The sequence below is a fragment of the Heptranchias perlo genome, unplaced genomic scaffold, assembly GCF_035084215.1.
Source record: "Heptranchias perlo isolate sHepPer1 unplaced genomic scaffold, sHepPer1.hap1 HAP1_SCAFFOLD_459, whole genome shotgun sequence".
NCBI classification, from domain to species: Eukaryota; Metazoa; Chordata; class Chondrichthyes; order Hexanchiformes; family Hexanchidae; genus Heptranchias; species Heptranchias perlo.
In genome coordinates this window covers 114,062-138,036 of record NW_027139473.1, presented here as the reverse complement: position 1 = coordinate 138,036, position 23,975 = coordinate 114,062, and the positions used below count along the sequence as shown (strand labels likewise).

General features: G+C 49.5%; 1 protein-coding gene across 1 annotated transcript; it reads left to right on the top strand.

Annotated features, from left to right (window-relative positions):
* Positions 1-8,641: 8,641 nt before the first annotated feature.
* LOC137313284 (zinc finger protein 436-like) lies at positions 8,642-23,125 on the top strand. The gene is made up of 2 exons (XM_067979409.1): positions 8,642-8,881; positions 21,217-23,125. Exons 1-2 carry the CDS (start codon positions 8,850-8,852, stop codon positions 22,778-22,780), a joined length of 1,596 nt encoding a protein of 531 aa, XP_067835510.1. The 5' UTR covers positions 8,642-8,849; the 3' UTR covers positions 22,781-23,125.
* The last annotated feature ends 850 nt before the right edge of the window (positions 23,126-23,975 follow it).

The window sequence follows — 23,975 nt, the reverse complement described above, 5'->3', positions numbered from 1 at the left end:
ATCCCTCAACCCCACCATCTCACCATATCCCTCAATCCCACCCACCCACCTTATCACTCATCCCCACCATCTCACCATATCACTCATCCCCACCATCTCACCATATCCCTCAATCCCACCTACCCACCTTATCACTCATCCCCACCATCTCACCATATCACTCATCCCCACCATCTCACCATATCCCTCAATCCCACCTACCCACCTTATCACTCATCCCCACCATCTCACCATATCCCTCAACCCCACCTACCCACCTTCTCACCGTATCCCTCAATCCCACCTTCTCACCATATCCCTCGATCCCACCTTCTCACCCTATCCCTCAAGCCCACCTTCTCATCGTACCCCTCACCCTCACCCCCACCTTCTCTCCAAACCCTTCAAACCCGCCCGCTCCCCTTCTCACTTGGTGTTTTGGAATTGTTGACTGTTGAGGCCAGGCGTGGACTTCCCTGCAATATTTGTTAAAATGTCACTGTTAACTTAAATTTGCTGAGAACGGATGAAGTCCGCTCGACAGCCATTTTCTGGGGGCGGGGGGGTGGGGGGGGGTGGGGGGCGGGGTGTGGTTTATAATTCAGAGGCAGTGTCCATCCAGAGTGCTCGAGACAATGAAGGGTTCGTCAAAACAGCCCAGTGAACCATCACGTGAGATGTTGGAATGGACTTATTTGACTGAGCTCAGCAGTTGCCGGGGGAATCTACACCAAGGGGGGGCCCGGCAGCCGGTTCCACCGGTGACTGAACTGGCCAAGCCACCCAACTCGGGGAGCTGGGGGGCGGGCTGTGGGGTCACGCCGGTGGCTTCCTGTCCAGCCGAGGGACAGAGAAACGACAACGCAGACGACCTAGGACAGTCTCGATTGAGACTGAAGGTGCTCCCTTTTTAAATTCAGGGCTAACCAGTTTCAGAAGGTTTCATGGTCGGAAGAGTGCAATTAGCCCCCGTGACTGGGGCGGTGTGCCGTGTCTGTTAGTTTCTAGGCTGCCAGCAGTGTTACCGAAATAAGTTGAAGTAAGGCGGCATTTACTGATAAATTTTTACTCTGCTCGGTATTGTTTGTAAAAATATATATATAAATAAATCAACCGTCGATTCTTAATTGGCCTCATTTCACAGGTTTTAATCAGCCTGCCTTTCGAAGGATTGGACTAGTGGGCGTGGGGGATGACAGTAAGCATTTCATTATAACAAGGGTGTGCTGCCAGATCGTGCTGTCTCAGGACTAGGTATTGGCGGACTCCTGATCGTAAAGGACTTCAGGTCCACTTATGGGAGCTGAATCACAACCTCAGGAAGGATATATGGGCCTTGGAGGGGGTGCAGTGCAGATTCCCCAGAATGTTACCAGGGCTAAAAGGGTGAAATTATGAGGACAGGTCGCATAGACTAGGCCTGTATTCCCTCGAGTATAGAAGATTAGGGGGTGAATCTAATTGAGGTGTATAAGATGATTAAAGGATTTGATAGGGTAGATAGAAACTATTTCCTCTGGTGGGGGGAGTCCAGAACAAGGGGGCAGAACCTTAAAATTAGAGCTAGGCCGTTCAGGGGTGACGTCAGGGAGCATTTCTTCACACAAAGGGGAGTGGGAATCTGGAACTCTCTCCCCCAAAAAGCTGTTGAGGCTGGGGGTCAATTGAAAATTTCAATACTGAGATTGATCGATTTTTGTTAGGCGAGGGTATTAAGGGTTACAGAACCAAGGCGGGTAGATGGAGTTAAGATACAGATCATAATAGCATAAGAGATAGGAGCAGGAGTAGGCCATTCGGCCCCTCGAGCCTGCTCCGCCATTCAATGAGATCATGGCTGATCTGATTTTTACCTCAACTCCACTTTCCCGCCCTTTCCCCATATCCTTTGACTCCCTCGCTGATCAAAAATTTGTCTAACTCGGCCTTGAACATATTCGATGACTCGGCCTCCACAGCTTTTTGGGGTAAAGAATTCAGCCATGGTCTAATTGAATGGCAGAGCAGGCTCGAGGGGCTGAATGGCCTCCTTTCTGGTCCCATGTTCTTATGAATCCAAGTCAATATCTGGAGCAGACCCTAAATTTGTTGAGGGTCCTGCTCTCGGGTGATGTGCAAATCAGCCATGGGTATCAGTTCGCACTTTTCAATGCAAAGTTTTAATTAGTAGAGGCTTTCACGCACAGAACTGTGGGTCTCGCACCAAAGGTTGATTTTCGATGGGTGCTGCAAGTCAACAGCTTTATTGGAAAATAAATTCAATCACTGAATTAAAGGGGGATAGGTCACCAGACATCACTTCTTAAAGGGACAGTGCGGCCCCCGACAGGTCATCAAGCAGCTCCCGTCCCTATCACAGTACGTTGTAGGTACAACACAGGAGGAGGCCATTCGGCCCATCGTGCTGTGCTGGCTCTTTGAAAGAGCTATCCGATTAGTCACACTCCCCTGCTCTTTCCCCATAGCTCTGTAAATTTTTTCCCTTTGTGTATTTATCCAATTCCCTTTTTGAAAGTTACTATTGAATCTGCTTCCACCGCCCTTTCAGGCAGCGCGTTCCAGATCATCACAACTCGCTGCGTAAAAAAATGTTTCCTCATCTCCCCCTCTGGCTCTTTTCCCAATTACCTTAAATCCGTGTCCTCTGGTCACCGACCCTTCTGCCACTGGAAACAGTTTCTCCTTATTTACTCTCTCAAAACCCTTCATGATTTTGAACACCTCGATCAAATCTCCCCTTAACCTTCTCTGTTCTTAAGGAGAACAACCCCAGCTTCTCCAGTCTCTCCACATAACTAAAGTCCCCCATCCCTGGGACCATTCTAGTAAATCTCCTCTGCACCCTCTCCAAGGCCTTGACATCCTTCCTAAAGTGCGGTGCCCAGAATTGGACACAATACTCCAGCTGGGGCCGAACCAGTGATCTATCAAGGTTCAGCATAACTTCCTTGCTTTTGTACTCTATGCCTCTATTAATAAAGCCAGTCATCGAGGACTCGACACTTGGAGGGAGAATCCGATGCCTCCCTGGGCAGGGGGGGCGTGGGTTCCTCTCCGCATCACTGCGGACCCCGACCCACTTTCCCAGCGCGTGGTTCATCACCATATTTTAAACAGGACTCTCGTTGTATGGGGTGGTGGGGGAGGTCGTCCCATGTCGGTCGGGGAGGGAGAAACATGGCTCCGGGGTGGGGGGGGGGGTGGAGAGGACGACTGCAACGTTTAAAAGGAAAATTCTTTTTAACTGTCAATTGTGGTCGTTGCTGGCAAGGCCCCCCACCCCCGGCATTTATTGCCCGTCCCTGGTTACCCCCCACCCCACCCATCCCGAGAAGAAGGTTGGTGGCTGTGGGCCTTCTCCTTGAACTGGTTTCGATCCAACTGAGTGGCTCGCTCGGCCACTTCAGAGGGCGGTTAAGAGACAATCACGTCGGTGCGGGACTGGAGTCACACGTAAGGCCCAGAACGGGTAAGGATGGCAGGTTTCCTTACCATAGAGGAACATGAGTGAGCCAGTTTGGTTTTTTTTTTCTTAAGAGGAGAACTGACCACCCTGTGGTGGGCGGAGGTGGCCCCTTTATACGTTTAAGCCCCGCCCACTGCGCGCCGTAGCGACCCCGGGCAGTGGGATCTCGCTGCCGTCCCTCGGCGCCCAGCCTCGCCAGGCGGGGGGGGGGGGGGGGGGGAACGTCGGATGACGCACTCCTGTCATTTGCATACGCCCCGCCGTTACTTTCCGCGGGCAAACGGGGGGGGACGTCCGGCGGGTGGAGTCTGGGGGGGAAGTTCGCCCTCGGAAGTGGCAGGGGGAGGAAGCAGCCCCTAACACATGTTTCCCACACCACCCCCCACCCCCCCACCCCGACTTTCCAGGCGTCAGGAATGTGGCGGAACTCCGGGCGAAAATCTCACTCTCCTTGTGCGTTTAAATCAAAGCCGGATTTATTTGAACGTGTCTCTATCTTAGACCTGCACGCACTTCCTGTGCCAGCCGTTCCCACTATACGTTCCTGTGTCTACATTTATCATATGTAAACTTGTCACGCTGCAATGGCGCCCTCCTGCCAGTGGCGGCACCCTGGCGCCTCAGGGTTGCTTCTCCTCCACCTGCACTGCAGAGAAACTCCAATGTTTCAACCAACTCTGCTTCCCAAATTGCACTTGTAAAAGCATCATACAAAATATAAGGAGAGAATATATGACTTTAAAATGGGGCATTAATGACATCTATACAAGGAGGGTCGATGAGGGTAGCGCGTTTGATGTAGTCTACATGGATTTTAGCAAGGCTTTTGACAAGGTCCCACATGGCAGATTGGTCAGGAAAGTAAAAGCCCATGGGATCTAAGGGAGAGTGTCAAATTGGATCCAAAATTGACTCAGTGGCCGGAAGCAAAGGGTGATGGTCGACGGGTGTTTTTGTGACTGGAAGGCTGTTTCCAGTGGGGTTCCACAGGGCTCAGTACTGGGTCCCTTGCTTTTTGTGGTATATATATCAATGATTTAGACTTAAATGTAAAGGGCATGATTAAGAAGTTTGCAGATGATACAAAAATTGGCCGTGTGGTTGATGGTGAGGAGGAAAGCTGTAGGCTGCAGGAAGATATCAGTGGACTGGTCAGGTGGGCAGAAAAGTGGCAAATGGAAATCAATCCGGAGAAGTGTGAGGTAATGCATTTAGGGAGGGCAAACAAGGCAAGGGAGCACACAATAAATGGGAGGATACTAAGAGTGTGGAGGAAGTGAGGGACCTCGGAGTGCATGTCCACAGATCCCTGATGGTAGTAGAAAAGGTGGTTAAAAGAAGGCAGATGGGATGTTTTCCTTTATTAGCCGAGGTATAGAATATAGGAGCAGGGAGGTTATGGTGGAACTGTATAAAACACTAGTGAGGCCACAGCTTGAGTACTGGGTACAGTTCTGGTCACCACATTACAGGAAGGATGCAATTGCACTAGAGAGGGTAGAGAGGAGATTTACGAGGATGTTGCCAGGACTGGAGAATTTTAGCTATGAGGAAAGATTGGATAGGCTGGGGTTGTTTTCTTTGGAACAAAGGGGGCTGAGGGGTGATTTAATTGAGGTGTACAAAATTATGAGGGGCCTAGATAGAGTGGATAGGAAGGACCTATTTCCCTTAGCAGAGAGGTCAATAACCAGTGGGCATAGATTTGAAGTGATTGGTAGAAGGAGTAGAGGGGAGCTGAGGTGCAATTTTATCACCCAGAGGGTGGTGGGGGGTCTGGAACTCACTGACTGAAAGGGTGACAGAGGCAAAAACCCTCAACTCATTTAAAAAGTACCTGGATGTGCACCTGAAGTGCCCTGACCTGCAGGGCTACAGACCAAGTGCGGGGAAAGTGGGATTAGGCTGGGTGGCTCTTTTTCAGCCGGCGCGGACACGATGGGCCGAATGGCCTCCTTCTGTGCCGTAAATGTCTATGATTCTAGCGTCCCATCGCCTCCCCTTTCCCCAGACCCTTTAAAGTTTTTCTATCCACTCTGGAAGCTATTCTGGATTCCGCTTCCCCCACAGTTTCTGGTCCGACATTCCATGTCCGTGTAAAAAAAAAATCCTTCTAACCTCTCCCTCGTTCTCTTGGTGCTGCTGACCTTAACTTGATACCCTCCATGAACCCACTCACCGGACAATGGGAATATTTTTTCCCAATTCGCTTTATCAAAACCTTTTGAACCCCTCTCGCAGCTCTCCTCTCCGCTCTGTCTCGGTCTCTGACTCCAGGTCTGTCTCTGTCTCTCTCTATCTGTCTGTCTGTCTGTCTCTCTCTGTCATTAGGTCTCTCTCTGTCTCTCTCCCTGACTTTGCCACTCGCTTTCTAGCTCTCTCTCTCTATCTTTCTGCCTCTCTCTCTCTTGTCTCTCTCTGCCTCTCTCTCTCTGGCTCCGTCTCCCTCTTTCTCTCTGTTTCTCTCCGTCTCTCGCTCTGTTTCTCAGTCTGTCTCACTCTCTGGCTTTGTTGCTCTGTTTCTCTCTCCTTCTCTCTCTGTCTCACTCTCTCTCTCCCTGCCTCTGTCGCTCTCTCTTTCTGTCTCTCTCTTTGCCTCTCTCTCTCTGTCCCGTCTCTCTCTCTCTCCCCGTCTCTCTCTCCCCGTCTCTCTCTCTCTGTCTCTCTCTCTCTCTCTCTGTCCCGTCTCTCTCTCTCTCTCTCTCCCCGTCTCTCTCTCTCTGTCTCTCTCTCTCTGTCCCGTCTCTCTCTCTCTCTCTCTCTCCCCGTCTCTCTCTCTCTCTCTCTTTCTCTCTGCCCCTCTCTCTCTCTCTCTCTCTTTCTCTGTCTCTCTCTGTTTCTCTTCTTGTCTGTCTCTCTCTCTCTCTGTCTTTCTCTCCGTCTCACCTCTGTCTCTCTAACCCCTATCTCCCTCTGTCTCTCTCTCTCTCTGGCTCTGTCTCTCTCCCTCTGTCTCTCTTTCTCTCTGCCCCTCTCTCTCTCTTTCTCTCGCTCTCTGTCTCTCTCTCTCCGTCTCACCCTCCGTCTCTCTAACTCTCTCTCCCTCTGTCTCTCTCTCTCTCTCCCTCTGTCTGTCTCTCTCTCTCTCTGCGGCCTGGTCCGGCTCTCTCAGGCCTGCTAATCCCAGGCTCGGGTTCTGCGTCTGTCTGCGGCACAAAAGAGGGCAGAGGACAATCTGTGGAGGCTGCTTCTTTGTGCCGATGAAGTGTTAATCCCTGTGACTGGGAGGAAGGGATCTCCGGAGCCCCTCCCCCTCCCCATCCCCCTCCCCCTCAGGTACCCAGTGCTGCCGGATCACAGCCTCTTCCAGATGTCCGGCTCCTGATTCCGTGTTCAAGGGAAGGCTGGAGGAGAGCGAGGGACAGAGCTTCATCTTAAAGGGGAGACGTAGGGTCCCAGGCCGGGGAGAGGGGAGAGGGAGCTTTATATCGACAGGTCCCACCGAGCTTAAGAACAGGAGACGGGCACTGGTTTTGTTTTATTTTAAATATTCCGAGGGACAGATTTGGGTTTCCTGAGAAGGTCTAAAGGAGCGACAAGGAGCAGGGACCCTGGGTGATCCACATCCTCCCTCCCCTCCCAACCCGAGCCCAGCAAACTCAGCAGGGACTATGGGCGGTGGAGGGGGGGCCTCCCACCCCGGTCCCTCCCTTCCCCCCACCCCACCCAACACCGCGGTCTATTTTAAAGGGGAGGGGAAGATTTTGGGACAGAATATTTGAAAACAAATGTCACCGCCCCTTTAAACACAGCCTCCGCCACTCACTGCAAGAATTCTGCGATGTTTAGAACTGAAACGAGGATCTTTATTCAGACTGGAGGTTGTTTTAGAAACGCTGATGCCCCAAAACTAGACGGGTTTACGGCCATTTCACTGAGAACAGAGGGGAACCACTGCAGACAGGAAGGCTGTTGGCTACCGACTGCAGCCAGGCGAGAGAGAGATATCGTCAGCGGCCCCTTAACCGCAAACCTGCAGACAGGCACCTTCCCTTTAAATACCTGTCACCCACAGGTAACGAGAGACACTGTCGCTTTAACTATTAGTCACCCACAGGTAACGAGAGACACTGTCACTTTAAAAATCTGTCACCCACAGGCAAGGTGGGACACTGTCCCTTTAAAACCCTTTAAATATCTGTCACCCACAGTAACGAGCAACACTGTACCTTTAAATAACCTCCTTGCCTGTGGGTGACAGATATTTAAAGGGATAGTGTCCCTCGTGACCTGTGGGTGACAGATATTTAAAGGTACAGTGTCTCTTGTGACCTGGGGGAGATAGATATTTAAAGGGATAGTGTCTCTACTTACCAATGCGTGAGAGATAGTTAAAGGGACAGTGTCCTCCTTACCTGTGGGTGACAGACATTTAAAGGGATAGTGTCTCTCCTCGCCTGTGGGTGACTAATAGTTAAAGCGACAGTGTCTCTCGTTACCTGTGGGTGACAGGTATTTAAAGGGAAGGTGCCTGTCTGCAGGTTTGCGGTTAAGGGGCCGCTGACGATATCTCTCTCTTGCCTGGCTGCAGTCGGTAGCCAACAGCCTTCCTGTCTGCAGTGGTTCCCCTCTGTACTCAGTGAAATGGCCGTAAACCCGTCTAGTTTGGGGGCATCAGCGTTTCTAAAACAACCTCCAGTCTGAATAAAGATCCTCGTTTCAGTTCTAAACATCGCAGAATTCTTGCAGTGAGTGGCGGAGGCTGTGTTTAAAGGGGCGGTGACATTTGTTTTCAAATATCCTGTCCCCAAATCTTCCCCTCCCCTTTAAAATAGACCGCGGTGTTGGGTGGGGTGGGGGGAAGGGAGGGACCGGGGTGGGAGGCCCCCCCTCCACCGCCCATAGTCCCTGCTGAGTTTGCTGGGCTCGGGTTGGGAGGGGAGGGAGGATGTGGATCACCCAGGGTCCCTGCTCCTTGTCGCTCCTTTAGACCTTCTCAGGAAACCCAAATCTGTCCCTCGGAATATTTAAAATAAAACAAAACCAGTGCCCGTCTCCTGTTCTTAAGCTCGGTGGGACCTGTCGATATAAAGCTCCCTCTCCCCTCTCCCCGGCCTGGGACCCTACGACTCCCCTTTAAGATGAAGCTCTGGCCCTCGCTCTCCTCCAGCCTTCCCTTGAACACGGAATCAGGAGCCGGACATCTGGAAGAGGCTGTGATCCGGCAGCACTGGGTACCTGAGGGGGAGGGGGATGGGGAGGGGGAGGGGCTCCGGAGATCCCTTCCTCCCAGTCACAGGGATTAACACTTCATCGGCACAAAGAAGCAGCCTCCACAGATTGTCCTCTGCCCTCTTTTGTGCCGCAGACAGACGCAGAACCCGAGCCTGGGATTAGCAGGCCTGAGTGAGCCGGACCAGGCCGCAGAGAGAGAGACAGAGAGACAGAGAGCCAGACCAGCCCCATGGAGCACAAAGGAGGAGTGTCACCACTGGGGTAAGGAGCTCGTCCATCTGTGCCTCTTTCTCCAACTGTCTGTCTCTCTATCTCTCCCTCCTTCTCTGTCCATCTGTCCCTTTCTCACTCTCCCTTAGTTCCTTCTATCTCCCTCTGTCTCTCTCCCTCTTTGTCTCTCTCACAATTCCTTCTCTGTCTCTCCCTCCGCCTCTCTATCTCATTCTCTGTCGCTCTATCTGTCTCTCTATCTCTCTCTCTCCTCCCTCTCTGTCTCTCTCCCTCTCTCCCTCTCTCTCTCTCTTGCTGTGTCTCTGTCTCCCTTTCTGTTTCTCTCTCTCTCCTCCCTCTCTCAGTCGCTCTCTTTGTCTGTCTCTGTCTCCGTCACTCTCTCTTTCTCCCTCTCTGTCTGTCTGTCTCTCTCTCTCTCTCTCCATCTGTCTCTCTCTCTCTCTGTCTGTCCCTTTAGTTGACGTAGGCGGAGTTGGGAGCGGAAGCACTCAATCTTCGGATGATCCCAGGCTGAGAACAGGGGATGGTGTGCTGGGGTCGGGAGAAGGGTCCTGTACAGAGCTATCCCTCGATTTGCCTTCACTGGTTGTCTGACCCCTGCCCCCTGACCTGTCCCTGCTCAAACCTGAGGTACGTGAGCAAAGCTGGCCCAAGGCCCCGCCTCCGGAATTGCCCACATTACCTCCCCCCCCGCCCTCTTACCCCTCTCAAAGTGTGGGCAGCCGGCTGTCCTGATTGGCTGCCTTCACCTTGCAGCAACTCATTCAGCGGCGATCAGTGAAGCCCATTCGGCCCCTTTATTCCCATGGGGAACCGTGGCAGCCCAATGACTGAACACTGCGGTAAAGGGCTACCCGGTAACAGACACAGCATCTGTGACGGGAGCAAGGGTCTTTCACAACTCACTCTCCTGTTCGTCCTTAACTCCAACGCCCCCCGTCCTACATGCCAACCCAACCCTAACCCGGACCCAAATCTAACCTTAATCCTAATAGTAAACTTAAACTTAACCCTAACCCCAACTATAACCTTAACCCTAACCCCTAACCTTTAATTTTTACCCCGACCCCTAACCTAACCAAAATGCAGTGTTACCCTAACTGTAATCCCAATCTCAACCCCAACGCCAACCCTTAACTTTAATCCTAATCAGAAACTTAAACGTAACCATAACCCTAACCACAACAGATAAGAGAAGTAAGCATAGGGGAACATCTGGGCAATAGCGATCATAACATAACAAGGTTTAAAATAATGATTGAGAAAGACATAAGGAAGACAAAGACCAAAGTAATAGATTGGAACAAAGTTAATTTTGAAGGAATGAGAATGGAATTTGGGCAGGTAAACTGGAAAAAAATTTGACAGACAAAGAAATATTTAAAACAGTGATCGGTCGAGTGCAGGAGAAATATATTCCTCTAAAAAACCAAGGACAAACTAGCCAATAATGAAACACCATGAATGAATAAAGAAATAAGGGTAAAATTGAAACTAAAGAAAAAGGCATTCTGTAAGTACATAGACAATAAAGGAGAGGATGACAAAAGGGAATAGGAAGAGGTTGTTACACAAAATTAGGACTCATGGGATTGGGGGGTATTATATATTAGCATGGATAGAGGATTGGTTAATGGACAGAAAACAGAGAGTAGGGATAAACGGGTCATTTTCAGGTTGGCAGGCTGTAACTAATGGGGTGCCTCAAGGATCAGTGCTCGGGCCTCAGCTATTTACAATCTATATTAATGACTTGGATGAAGGGACCGAGCGTAATGTATCCAAGTTTGCTGACGATACAAAGCTAGGTGGGAAAGTAAGCTGTGAGGAGGACGCAAAGAGTCTGTATAGACAGGTTAAATGAGTGGGCAAGAAGGTGGCAGGTGGAGTATAATGTGGGGAAATGTGAAGTTATTCACTTTGGTAGGAAGAATAGAAACGCAGACAATTTTTTAAAAGGTGAGAGACTATTAAATGTTGATGTTCAGAAGGATTTGGGCGTCCTTGTCCACAAATCACAGAAAGTTAACATGCAGCTTCAGCAAGCAATTAGGAAGGCAAATGGTATGTTAGCCTTTATTGCAAGGGGGTTGGAGTACAAGAGTAAGGAGGTTTTGCTGCAATTACACAGGGCTTTGGTGAGACCACACATGGAGTACTGTGTCCAGTTTTGGTCTCCTTATCTAAGGAAGGATGTACTTGCCTTAAAGGCGGTGCAATGAAGGTTCACTAGATTGATTCCTGGGATGAGAGGGGTTGTCCTATGAGGAGAGATTGAGTAGAATGGGCCGATACTCTCTGGAGTTTAGAAGAATGAGAGGTGATCTCATTGAAATGTATAAAATTCTTAGAGGGCTTGACAGGGTAGATGCTGAGATGATGATTCCCCTGGCTGGAGAGTCTAGAACTAGGGGTCACAGTCTCAGGATAAGGGGTCGGCCATTCAGGACTGAGATGAGGAAAAATATCTTCACTCAGACGGTTGTGAACCTTTGGAATTCTCTACCCCAGAGGGCTGTGGATGCTCAGTCGTTGAATATATTCAAGACTGAGATCGATAGATTTTTCGACACTAAAGGAATCAAGGGATTATGGGGATCAGGCGGAAAAGTAGAGTTGAGGTGGAAGATCAGCCATGATCTTATTGAATGGTGGAGCAGGCTCGAGGGGCCGTATGACCTACTCCTGCTCCTGTTTCTTATGTTTTTATGTAAGAGGTTAGGAAAGAAGTAAAAAAAAACAATTAGGAAAGCAAAGAGGAATGACGAGATTAAATTATAAAAACAAACAGTAAAATATTCTACAGGCACATAAATAACAAAAGAAAAATCAGAGTAGGGATAGGGCCATAAAGGGATGCACATGATAAACTCATATGTAACAACAGTGAAATGGCAGAAATATTGAATAGTTACTTTGCCTCAGTATTTACCAGGGAGACTAACAAGGTGGGCATGACATTAGAAGAAGAGATCAAAAAAGATATTAAAATATTTAAGATAGAAAGGGGGTAGATAATTGATAAACTAATCAAACGTAAGGAGGGTAAGACCCCTGGTCTGGATGGATTGCATCCACAAATATTAAAAGAACTTAGGGAGGAGATAGCAGAGGCACTATTACGTATATATAAAAATTCACTAGAAAAGGGAATAGTGCCAGAGGACTGGCGGACAGCTGATGTGATTCCTGTTTTTAAAAAGGGAGATAGAACAAGTCCAAGGGAACTATAGACCAGTTAGCTTAACATCGATGGTGGGAAAGATAATGGAATCTTTACTCAAAGATGTAATAGAAAAACATCTAGAAACCGAAAATATAATAAAGAATAGTCAGCTCGGATTCAAAAAGGGAAGGTCATGCTTGACCAACCTAATTGAATTCTTTCAAGAAGTAACAGAAAGAGTAGACAAGGGCAATGCAGTAGATGTAATATATTTGGATTTTCAAAAGGCCTTCGATAAGATACTGCATTGTAGACTCATGATTAAGGACAGAGCATGTGGAGTCAGGGGACAGGTAGCAGAATGGATAGCAAGCTGGCTACAAAACAGAAAACACAGAGTAGGGGTTAAGGGTAGTCACTCAGTTTGGCGAAAGGTGGGAAGTGGTGTTCCACAGGGATCGGTGATGGGACCACTGTTGTTCACAATTTACATCAACGATTTGGATTCGGGAATCGGAAGTACAATTTCAAAAATTTGCGGACAACACCAAATTGGGGGGTGTAGTTAATGCAGAGGAAGAGTGTATCAAAATGCAAGAGGACGTTAATAAACTTGCAGAAAGGGAGTGTAATTGACAAATGAATTTCAATATAGATAAATGTGAGGAGGCCACATACTGCTTGGATAATAAGAGTCTAAATGGGGTAGAGGAGCAGAGGGATCTGGGGGTACAGATACACAAATCACTAAAAGTAGCGACGCAGGTTATTAAGGCCATAAAAAAAAGCAAATCAAGCACTTTCTAGAGGGTCAGAATTGAAAAGCAAAGAAGTTATGTTAAACTTGCACAGAACCTTGGTTAGACCACACTTGGAGTATTGTGCACAGTTCTGGTCTCCATGTTATAGAAAGGAGGCATTGGAGAAAGTGCAAAAAAGCTTCACAAGGATGATACCAGAGCTGAGAGGATATACTTATCAGGAAAGGCTGAACAGGCTGGGGCTCTTTTCTCTGGAAAAGAGAAGGCTGAGGGGTGACCTGATAGAGATCTTTAAGATAATGATAGGGTTTGATAGGGTAGACATAGAGAAAATGTTTCCACTTATGGGGAGTCCAAAACTAGAGGTTATAAATATAAAATAGTCGCTAATAAATCAAATAGAGAATTCAGGAGACACTTCTTTACACAGGGAGTGGTGAGAATGTGGAACTCGCTCCCACAAGGAGTAGTTGAGACAAATAGCATTGATGCATTTAAGGGGAAGGTAGAGAAGTACATGAGGGAGAAAGGAATAGAAGGATATCCTGATGGGGTGAGATGAAGTAGGGAGGGAGGAGGCTTGTGTGGAGCAAAAACGCCAGCAGAGACCAGTTGGGCCGAATGGCCTGTTTCTGTGCTGTAGTTTTGATGTAACTCGATGTAACCCTAACATTAATCCTAACCCCAACTATAACCTTAACCCTAACACCTAACCCAACCTCTAACCCTTACCTCTAACCCCAAACCTATCCTTAACCTTAAAACTAATCATAAATTTAAACTTATCCCTAATCCTAACTGTGACCTTAACCCTAGCAGCTAACCCTGACCCCGAACCCTTACTGTAACCCAAACCAGAGCCTAACCCCCAAACCTAATCTTAACCCTAACCCTAAGGGATACACATGATAAACTCACAGGCAATGACAGCGAAATGGCAGAAATATTAAACAATTACTTTGCCTCAGTATTTACCAGGGAGACTAACCTGGTGGGCAAGACATTAGAAGCAGGGATCAAAAAAGATATAAAGACATTTAATATAGATAGGGGGAAGATAATTGATAAACTAATCAAACTTAGAGAGGATGAAACCCCTGGTCCGGACAGATTGTGTCTGTGCATATTAAAAGAAGTTAGGGAGGAGGCAGCAATGGCACTATTAGATATTTATAAAAATTTATTAGAAAAGGGAATAGTGCCAGAGGACTGGCGGACAGCTAATGTGATTCCTATATTTAAAAAGGGAGATGGAACAAGTCCAGGGAACTATAGACCAATTAGCTTAACGTCGGTGGTGGGAAAGATAATGGAAGCTTTACTCAAAGATGGAATAGAAAAATATCTAGGAAACTAAAATATAATAAAGAATATTCAGCACGGATTTCAAAAGGGAAGGTCATGCTCGACCAACCTTATTGAATTCTTTGAAGAAGTAACAGAAAGGGTAAGAACATGAGGAGGCCATCTAGCCCCTCGAGGCTCTTCCGCCATTCAATGCGATCATGGTTGATCTGTGACCGAACTCCATCTTCCCGCCTTAGCCCCATATCCCTTAATACCTTCGGTTAACAAAAAGCTTTCAATCTCAGATTTAAAATTAACGACTGAGCTCGCATTGACTGCAGTTTGCGGAAGAGAGTTCCAAACTTCTGCCACCCTTTGCGTATGGAAGTGTTTCCTAACTTCACTCCTGAAAGTCCTGGCTCTAATCTTTAGGCAATGTCCCCGAGTCCTAGGCTCCCCAACCAGCGGAAATAGTTTCTCTCTATCTACCCCATCAGTGCCCCTTAATATCTTGAAGACTTCGATCAAATCACCCCTTAATCTTCTAAATTCCAGGGAATATAAAACCCTAGTTTGTGTAATCTCGCCTCGTAATTTAACCCTTGGAGTCCAGGTATAATTCTAGTAAATCTACACTGCACTCCCTCCAAGCCCAATATATCCTTCCTAAGGTGCAGTGCCCAGTACTCCAGGTGTGGTCTAACCAGGGCTTTGTATAGCTGCAGCATAACTTCTACTCCCCTTGTATTCTAGTCCTCTAGATATAAAGGCCAGCGTTCCATTAGCCTTTCTGATTATTTTCTGTACCTGTCCGTGATATTTTAATGATCTATGTACATGGACTCCTAAGTCTTTTTGGACCTCCACTGTTTCGAGCTTTTTACCATTTAGAAAGTACTCTGATCTCTCCTTTTTAGGTCTAAAGTGGATGACCTCACACTTGCCTACACTGAAATCCATTTGCCACTGTTTTGCCCCTTCGCTTAATCTATTAATATCTCTCTGTAATTTTATGCTTCTATCTACACTGCTCACAATCCTACCAATGGGTAGACAAGGGTAACGCAGTAGATGTAATATATTTGGATTTTCAAAAGGCCTTCGATAAGATGCCGCATTGTCGACTCATGGATAAGGTCAGAGCACGTGGAGTCAGGGGACAAGTAGCAGAATGGATAGCAAGCTGGCTACAAAACAGAAAACACAGAGTAGGGGTTAAAGGTAGCTACACAGACTGGCAAAAGGTGGGAAGTGGTGTTCCACAGGGATCGGTGCTGGGACCACTGTTGATCACCATTTCCTTAAAAGATTTGGACTCGGGAATCGGAAGTACAACTTCAAAATTTCCGGCAAGACCAAATTGTGGGTTATAGTTAATACTGAGGAGGACTGCGACAAAATACAGGAAGACATTAATAAACGAGCAGAATGGGCGTGTAATTGGCAAATGAATTTCAATATAGATAAGTGTGAGGTGGTACATTTTGGTAGGAAGAATAAGGAGGCGGAAGGAGGCCATTCAGCCCATCGAGTCCACGCCGGCTCTCTGCAAGAGCAATCCAGCTGGTCGCACTCCCCCGCCCTTTCCCCGTAGCCCTGCAAATTTTCTCCTTTCAAGTACTTATCTAAGTTCCCTTCTGAAGACTATGATTGAATCTGCCTCCACCACCCCCTCAGGCAGTGCATTCCAGATCCTAACCACTCGCTGTATAAAAAAGTATTTCCTCATGTCACCTTTGGCTCTTTTGCCAATCACCTTAAATCTAATCCATCTGCTTCTTGACCCTTCTGCCAATGGGAACAGTTTCTCCCTATCTACTCTTGTCTACAACCTTCATGATTTTGAAAACCTCGATCAAATCTTTTCACAACCGTCTCTGTTCCAAGGAGAACAAGCCCAGCTTCTCCAGTCTATCCATGTAACTAAAGTCCCTCATCCCTGGAATCATTCTAGTAAATCTCTTCTGCATCCTTTCCAAGGCCTTCACATCTTTCCTGAAGTGCGGTGCCCAGAATTGGACACAATACTCCAGTTGTGGCGGAACCAGTGTTTTATAAAGGTTTTTTTTTATTCGTTCACGGGATGTGGGCGTCGCTGGCGAGGCCGGCATTTATTGCCCATCCCTAATTGCCCTCGAGGAGGTGGTGGTGAGCCGCCTTCTTGAACCGCTGCAGGTTCATCATGACTTCCATACTTTTGTACTCTATGCCTCTATTTATAAGGCCCAGGATCCCGTATGCTTTTTTAACCACTTTCTCAACCTGCCCTGCCACCTTCAATGATTTGTGAACATACACCACCAGAGCTCTCTCTTCCTGTACCACTTTTAGAGTTGTGCCCTCTAGTTTATATTGCCTCTCCTCGTTCTTCCCACCGAAATGTCTCACTTCGCATTTTTCTGTGTTAAATTTCATCTGCCACGTGTCCGCCCATGCCACCAGCCTGTCTATATCCTCTTGAAGTCTATCACTATCCTCCTCACTGTTCACTACACTTCCAAATTTTGTTTCATCTGCAAATTTTGAAATTGTGTCCTGTACACCCAAGTCCAAGTCATTAATATATATCAAGAAAAGCTGTGGTCCCAGTACCGACCCCTGGGGAACACCACTGTACACCTCCCTCCAGTCCGAGAAATAACCGTTCACCACTACTCTCTGTTTCCTGTCTCTTCAGCCAATTCTGTATCCATGTTGCTACTGCCCCCTTTATTCCATGGGCCGCAATCTTGATGAGCCTACCATGCGGCACTTTATCAAACGCCATTTGAAAGTCCATATAGACCACATCAACTGCATTGCCCTCATCCACCCTCTCTGTTACCTCATTAAAAAACTATCAAGTTAGTTAAACACGATTTGCCTTTAACAAATCCATGCTGGCTTTCCCTAAACAATCCACCTTCATCCAAGTGACTGCTAATTCTGTCCCGGATTATCGATTCTAAAAGTTTCCCCACCACCGAGGTTAAACTGACTGGCCTGTAGTTGCTGGGTTTATCCTTGCACCCTATTTTGAACAAGGGTGTAACATTTGCAATTCTCCAGTCCTCTGGCACCACCTCCATATCTACAGATGTTTGGAAGATTATGGCCAGTACCTCTGCAATTTCCACCCTTACTTCCCTCAGCAACCTAGGATGCATCCCATCCGGACCGGGTGACTTATCTACTTTGAGTACAGCCAGCCTTTCTAGTACCTCTTCTTTCTCAATTTTTAGCCCATCCAGTATCTCAACTATATCTTCCTTTACTGAGAGCGCGGCAGCATCTTCTTCGTTGGTAAAGACAGAAGCAAAGTACTCATATAGTACCTCAGCCATCCCCTCTGCCTCCATGAGTAGATCTCCTTTATGGTCCCTAATCGGCCCCACCCCTCCTCTTACTACCCGTTTACTGTTTACATGCCTGTAGAAGACTTTTGGATTCCCTTTTATGTTGGCTGCCAGTCTATTCTCATACTCTCTCTTTGCTCCTCTGATTTCCTTTTTCACTTCCCCGCTGAACTTTCTATATTCTGCCTGGTTCTCACTTGTGTTATCAACCTGACATCTGTCATACACCCCTTTTTTCCGTTTCACCTTACTCACTATCTCTTTTGTCATCCAGGGAGCTCTGGCTTTAGTTGCCCTGCCTTTCTGACTCGTGGGAACGTGCCTAGACTGTACCCGAACCTTCTCCTCCTCAGAGGCTGCCCACTGTTCAATTACAGTTTTGCCTGCCTTTCTTTGATTCCAATTTACCCAGGCCAGATCTGTTCTCATCCAATTGTTCTGGGGGTACAGATACACAAATCACTAAAAGTAGCGACGCAGGTTATTAAGGCCAAAGGAAAAGCAAGCCAAGCACTGGGGTTCATTTCTAAAGGGATAGAATTGAAAAGCAGAGAAGTTATGTTAAACTTGTACAGAACCTTGGTTAGGCCACTCTTGGAGTATTGTGCACAGTTCTGGTCTCCATAAGATAAAATTGATATAGAGGCACTGGAGAAGGTGCAAAAAAGGTTTTCGAGGATGATACCAGAACTGAGAGGTCATATTTATCAGGAAAGGCTGAATAGGCTGCGGCTCTTTTCTGTAGAAAAGAAAACATAAGAACATAAGAAATAGGAGCAGGAGTAGAAGAAGTCTGAGGGAGTGACCTGATCGAGGTCTTTAAGATAATGAAAGGGTTCGATAGGGTAGACGAAGAGAAAATGTTTCCACTTGTGGGGGGAGACCAGAACTGGAGGTCATAAATATAAGATAGTCACTAATAAATCCAATCGGGAATTCAGGAGAAACTTCTTTACCCAGAGAGCGGTGAGAATGTGGAACTCGCTCCCACAAGGAGTAGTTGAGGCGAATAGTGTAGATGGATTTAAGGGGAAGCTCGATAAACACATGAGGAAGAAAGGAATAGAAGGAGATGCTGATAGGGTGAGATGAAGTAGGGAGGGAGGAGGCTCGTGTGGAGCATAAACACCGGCATGGACCAGCTGGGCCGAATGGCCTGTTTCTGAGCTGTACATTCTATGTAATCATAAATTTAAACTAAACCCTAACCATGATCCTAACCCTGAATATAACCTTAACACCTGACCCCCAAACCTAACCTTAACTTTAACCCTAATCTTAATCCTAATTTTAAATTTAAGGCTAACCCTAATCCCAACTGTAACCTTAACCCTAAACCTAAACCCTAATCCCAACCCCTGACCCCTAATCTCTAACTCTAATCCTCTAAACCCGAACCCCGGACTCTAACCCTACCATCTCTCACCACCAGCCCTAATCCTAACTACCCCCGGACCCTGATCTGGATGCGGACTTTAGCCCAAAACCCTAACCTAAAAGTGCCCCCAAACCGAAACTCCCACCCCAACCATGATCCTAACCTGAACCAGTTCCACCCCCCCCCCCTACCCGGTTGAAGGATGCAGATTATGCCCCCAACTCCAACCCACAACACTCAATAAACAGAAACTGATGAGCAAACAATCCCAATGTAGGGAGCCATAACCTGATGGACCGACCCCACTACCACAACCCCAGCCAGGGATTTAAAAAAAAGCTACCAAGAAAAGACATTGGCACGAGAAACAGGACAAGAAGCAATAGAAATCATGAGACCAATAGAAGTGGCAGGGCCCTTTGCAACTGAAACTCGTGCAATAGATGAGAATAAGAGGTGACCCTGCCTGCAGTCCCGAGCCTAACCTCAACCGTAATCCTAACCCTAACCTCAACCGTAATCCTAACCCTAACCTCAACCGTAATCCTAACCCTAACCTCAACCGTAATCCTAACCCTAACCTCAACCGTAATCCTAACCCTAACCTCAACCGTAATCCTAGCCCTAACCTCAACCGTAATCCTAACCCTAACCTCAACCGTAATCCTAACCCCAACTGTAATCCTAACCCCAACCGTAATCCTAACCCCAACCGTAATCCTAACCCTAACCTCAACCGTAATCCTAACCCTAACCTCAACCGTAATCCTAGCCCTAACCTCAACCGTAATCCTAACCCTAACCTCAACCGTAATCCTAACCCCAACCGTAATCCTAACCTCAACCGTAATCCTAACCCTAACCCCAACCGTAATCCTAACCCTAACCTCAACCGTAATCCTAACCCCAACCGTAATCCTAACCCTAACCTCAACCGTAATCCTAACCCTAACCTCAACCGTAATCCTAACCCTAACCTCAACCGTAATCCTAACCCCAACCGTAATCCTAACCTCAACTGTAATCCTAACCCCAACCGTAATCCTAACCTCAACTGTAATCCTAACCCTAACCCCAACCGTAATCCTAACCCTAACCTCAACCGTAATCCTAACCTCAACCGTAATCCTAACCCTAACCTCAACCGTAATCCTAACCCTAACCTCAACCATAATCCTAACCACAACTGTAATCCTAACCCCAACTGTAATCCTAACCCCAACCGTAATCCTAACCCCGACCGTAATCCTAACCTCAACCATAATCCTAACCTCAACCATAATCCTAACCTCAACCATAATCCTAACCTCAACCATAATCCTAACCTCAACCATAATCCTAACCTCAACCATAATCCTAACCTCAACCGTAATCCTAACCCCAACCGTAATCCTAACCTCAACCATAATCCTAACCTCAACCATAATCCTAACCCCAACCGTAATCCTAACCTCAACCATAATCCTAACCCCAACCATAATCCTAACCCCGACCGTAATCCTAACCTCAACCATAATCCTAACCCCAACCATAATCCTAACCCCGACCGTAATCCTAACCTCAACCATAATCCTAACCCCGACCGTAATCCTAACCTCAACCATAATCCTAACCCCAACCGTAATCCTAACCTCAACCGTAATCCTAACCTCAACCGTAATCCTAACCCCAACCGTAATCCTAACTCCAACCACAACTGTAACCCTAACCCCAACCATAATCTTAACCCCAACCTTAATCCTAACCACAACTGTAATCCTAACTCCAACCACAACTGTAACCCTAACCCCAACCATAATCTTAACCCCACCCTTAATCCTAACCCCAACCTTAAATTTAAATTTAACCCCAACCCTAACCTTAACATTAAGGTATCAGCCACGGCTCAGTTGGTAGCTCTCTCGCTTCTGAGTTGTGGGTTGAAGTCCCACTCCAGAGACTTAAGCACAGAATCCAGGGCAGTACTGAGGGAGCACTGCACTGCCGGAGGTGCCGTCTTTCGGATGAGACGTTAAAACCGAGGTCCCATCTGCCCCTCTCAAGTAAATGTAAAAGAACCCACGGTCACTACTGGAAGAAGAGCAGGGGGGCCTCGGACAATACTGATCCCTTAACCAACAACTAAAAACAAATGAACTGGTCATTGATCACGTTACTGTTTGTGGGATCTTGCTGAGCACAAACTGGCTGCCATGTTTCCTACCTTACAACAGTGGCTACACTTCAAAAAGTACTTAATTGGCTGTAAAGTGCTTTGAGATGACCTGAGGTGGCGAAAGGCTCTATAGAAATGCAAGTCCTTTCTTTCTTCACCTGGTACTTACGCTCCCCCTCCTCCTACCCCTCTGATTATCGGCCCCCACGGCTGTTCTGGATTTCTCTCCCTGCAGTTATAGCAATCATGTTTGCGTTTGTTCTTTTGTCGTCTCCTTTCACAGGGTGTTCGACGGGGAGGCGGGAAGCCCGGACGAGTCGTCACTTCAAGAGCCCAAGGAGCTGCTCGATTCGCCCGGAGCTGAATATCGGGCGGGCGGGAAGATGGCCGGAGCCGAATATCGGGCGGGAGGGAAGACGGCCGGAGCCGAATATCGGATGGGAGGGAAGACGGCCGGAGCCAAATATCGGGCGGGAGGGAAGACGGGCGGAGCCGAATATCGGACGGGAGGGAAGATGGCCGGAGCCGAATATCGGACGGGAGGGAAGACGGCCGGAGCCGAATATCGGACGGGAGGGAAGACGGCCGGAGCCGAATATCGGGCGGGCGGGAAGACGAGCGGAGCCAAATATCGGGCGGGAGGGAAGACGGCCGGAGCCGAATATCGGATGGGAGGGAAGACGGGCGGAGCCAAATATCGGGTGGGCGGGAAGACGGCCGGAGCTGAATATCGGACGGGAGGGAAGACGGCCGGAGCCGAATATCGGACGGGAGGGAAGACGGCCGGAGCCGAATATCGGACGGGAGGGAAGACGGCCGGAGCCGAATATCGGGCGGGAGGGAGGGCGTTCGACTGCCCCGTCTGCGGGAAGAGGTTCAAGACCTGGCTGTGGCTGGAGAAGCACCGGGAAGCCCACGCCAGGGTCTTTGAGTGCGCCGACTGCGGCAAGCGCTTCGGCCAACCGCACGGGCTGAAGGCCCACCGCCTGGTCCACAGCGGCGAGAGGCCGCACGCCTGCCCCGTCTGCGGCCTGGCCTTCAGCCGCCCGTCCAGCCTGGCCCGGCACCGGTGCAGCAGCCACACGCCGGCCGGCCTGCCCTACAAGTGTGGTGAGTGCGGCCGGGGCTTCATCTACCCGTCGGAGCTGGAGATTCACCGGCGGGTGCACTCGGGCGAGCGGCCGTTCGCCTGTGCCGAGTGCGGCAAGGCCTTCGCCAGCTCCTCCCACCTGCTGACCCACCGGCGGGTCCACACCGAGGAGCGGGCCTTCGGCTGCGCCGAGTGCGGCAAGCGCTTCAAGAGCGCCGGCGAGCTCAAGGTGCACGGCCGCACCCACACCGGCGAGCGGCCCTTCGCCTGCGCCCTGTGCGGCAAGCGCTTCGGCCAGAGCTCCAAGCTGCTGCGGCACCAGCGGGTCCACACCGGCGAGCGGCCCTACGTCTGCTCCGACTGCGGCAGGGGCTTCGGCGAGTCAGCCCACCTGCTGGCCCACCGGCTGCTCCACACCGGCGAGCGGCCCTTCGTCTGCCCGCTGTGCGGCAAAGGCTTCACCGTCTCCTCCAGCCTGCTGACCCACCAGCGGGTCCACACCGGCGAGCGGCCCTTCGCCTGCGCCGACTGCGGCAAGGCCTTCAGCGGGGCTGACTGCCTGCTGACCCACCGGCGGGTCCACACCGGCGAGCGGCCCTTCGCCTGCCCGCTGTGCGGCAAGCGCTTCACCGTCTCCTCCAACCTGCGGCGGCACCAGCGGGTCCACACCGGCGAGCGGCCCTTCGCCTGCCCCGTCTGCGGCAAGGCCTTCAGCCAGTCCTCCCACCTCCTCAAACACCAGCGGGTTCACCCGTGACCGCGCAGCGGGTTAGACTCCATACCCGACGGCCGTTGTCCCGAACCATGGCCCTCCACCACCACCGCCCCCCACCCCCCCCCCCACCGACCCCTCTCTCAAACGACCCGCCCGACCCCCTTCTCCCACCACCCTCGTTCTGCCCCAGGCCACCTGCTAGTCCACCGGGAGGGGTGCCTTTCAGTGCCACTTCCCAGGGTTCAGGTCAAGGACATTATTGCTGGGTCGTGGCCCGTGGACTCGGGTAGGTGCAGGTGGGGAAGGGAGAGGAAAGGAGGGGGAATTGATGGCAATAGAGGGGAATGGATGCCGATTGAGGGAACTGAATGGCAATGGAGGGGATTGGATGACAGGGGAGGGAAATGGATGGGAGGGGAGATAAATGGATGGGAGGGGAGAGTTGCATTAACTACAGTGGGGGGTGGTGGAAGGGGAGAGAGTTGCATTAACTACAGGGGGGGGTGGTGGGAGGGGAGAGAGTTGCATTAACTACAGGGGGGTTGGTGGGAGGGGAGAGAGTTGCATTAACTACGAGGGGGGGTGGGAGGGGAGAGAGTTGCATTAACTACAGGGGGGTTGGTGGGAGGGGAGAGACTTGCATTAACTACGAGGGGGGGTGGGAGGGGAGAGAGTTGCATTAACTACAGTGGGGGGTGGGAGGGGAGAGAGTTGCATTAACTACAGGGGGGGTGGTGAGAGGGGAGAGAGTTGCATTAACTACAGGGGGGGGTGGTGGGAGGGGAGAGAGTTGCATTAACTACAGGGGGGTTGGTGGGAGGGGAGAGAGTTGCATTAACTACGAGGGGGGGTGGGAGGGGAGAGAGTTGCATTAACTACGAGGGGGGGTGGGAGGGGAGAGAGTTGCATTAACTACAGGGGGGGTGGTGGAAGGGGAGAGAGTTGCATTAACTACAGGGGGGGGTGGTGGAAGGGGAGAGAGTTGCATTAACTACAGGGGGTGGGTGGGAGGGGAGAGAGTTGCATTAACTACAGGGGGGGGTGGAAGGGGAGAGAGTTGCATTAACTACAGGGGGGGGGGGTGGAAGGGGAGAGAGTTGCATTAACTACGGGGGGGGTGGTGAGAGGGGAGAGAGTTGCATTAACTACAGGGGGGGGGAGGGAGGGGAGAGAATTGCATTAACTATGGTGGGGTGGGAGGGGAGAGAGTTGCATTAACTACGAGGGGGGTGGGAGG

Coding starts and splice junctions, on each gene's coding strand:
- LOC137313284 (XM_067979409.1), top strand. CDS start 8,850: ATGGAGCACAAAGGAGGAGTGTCACCACTGGG. Junction 8,882..21,216: donor GGAGGAGTGTCACCACTGGG/GTAAGGAGCTCG, acceptor CTCCTTTCACAG/GGTGTTCGACGGGGAGGCGG.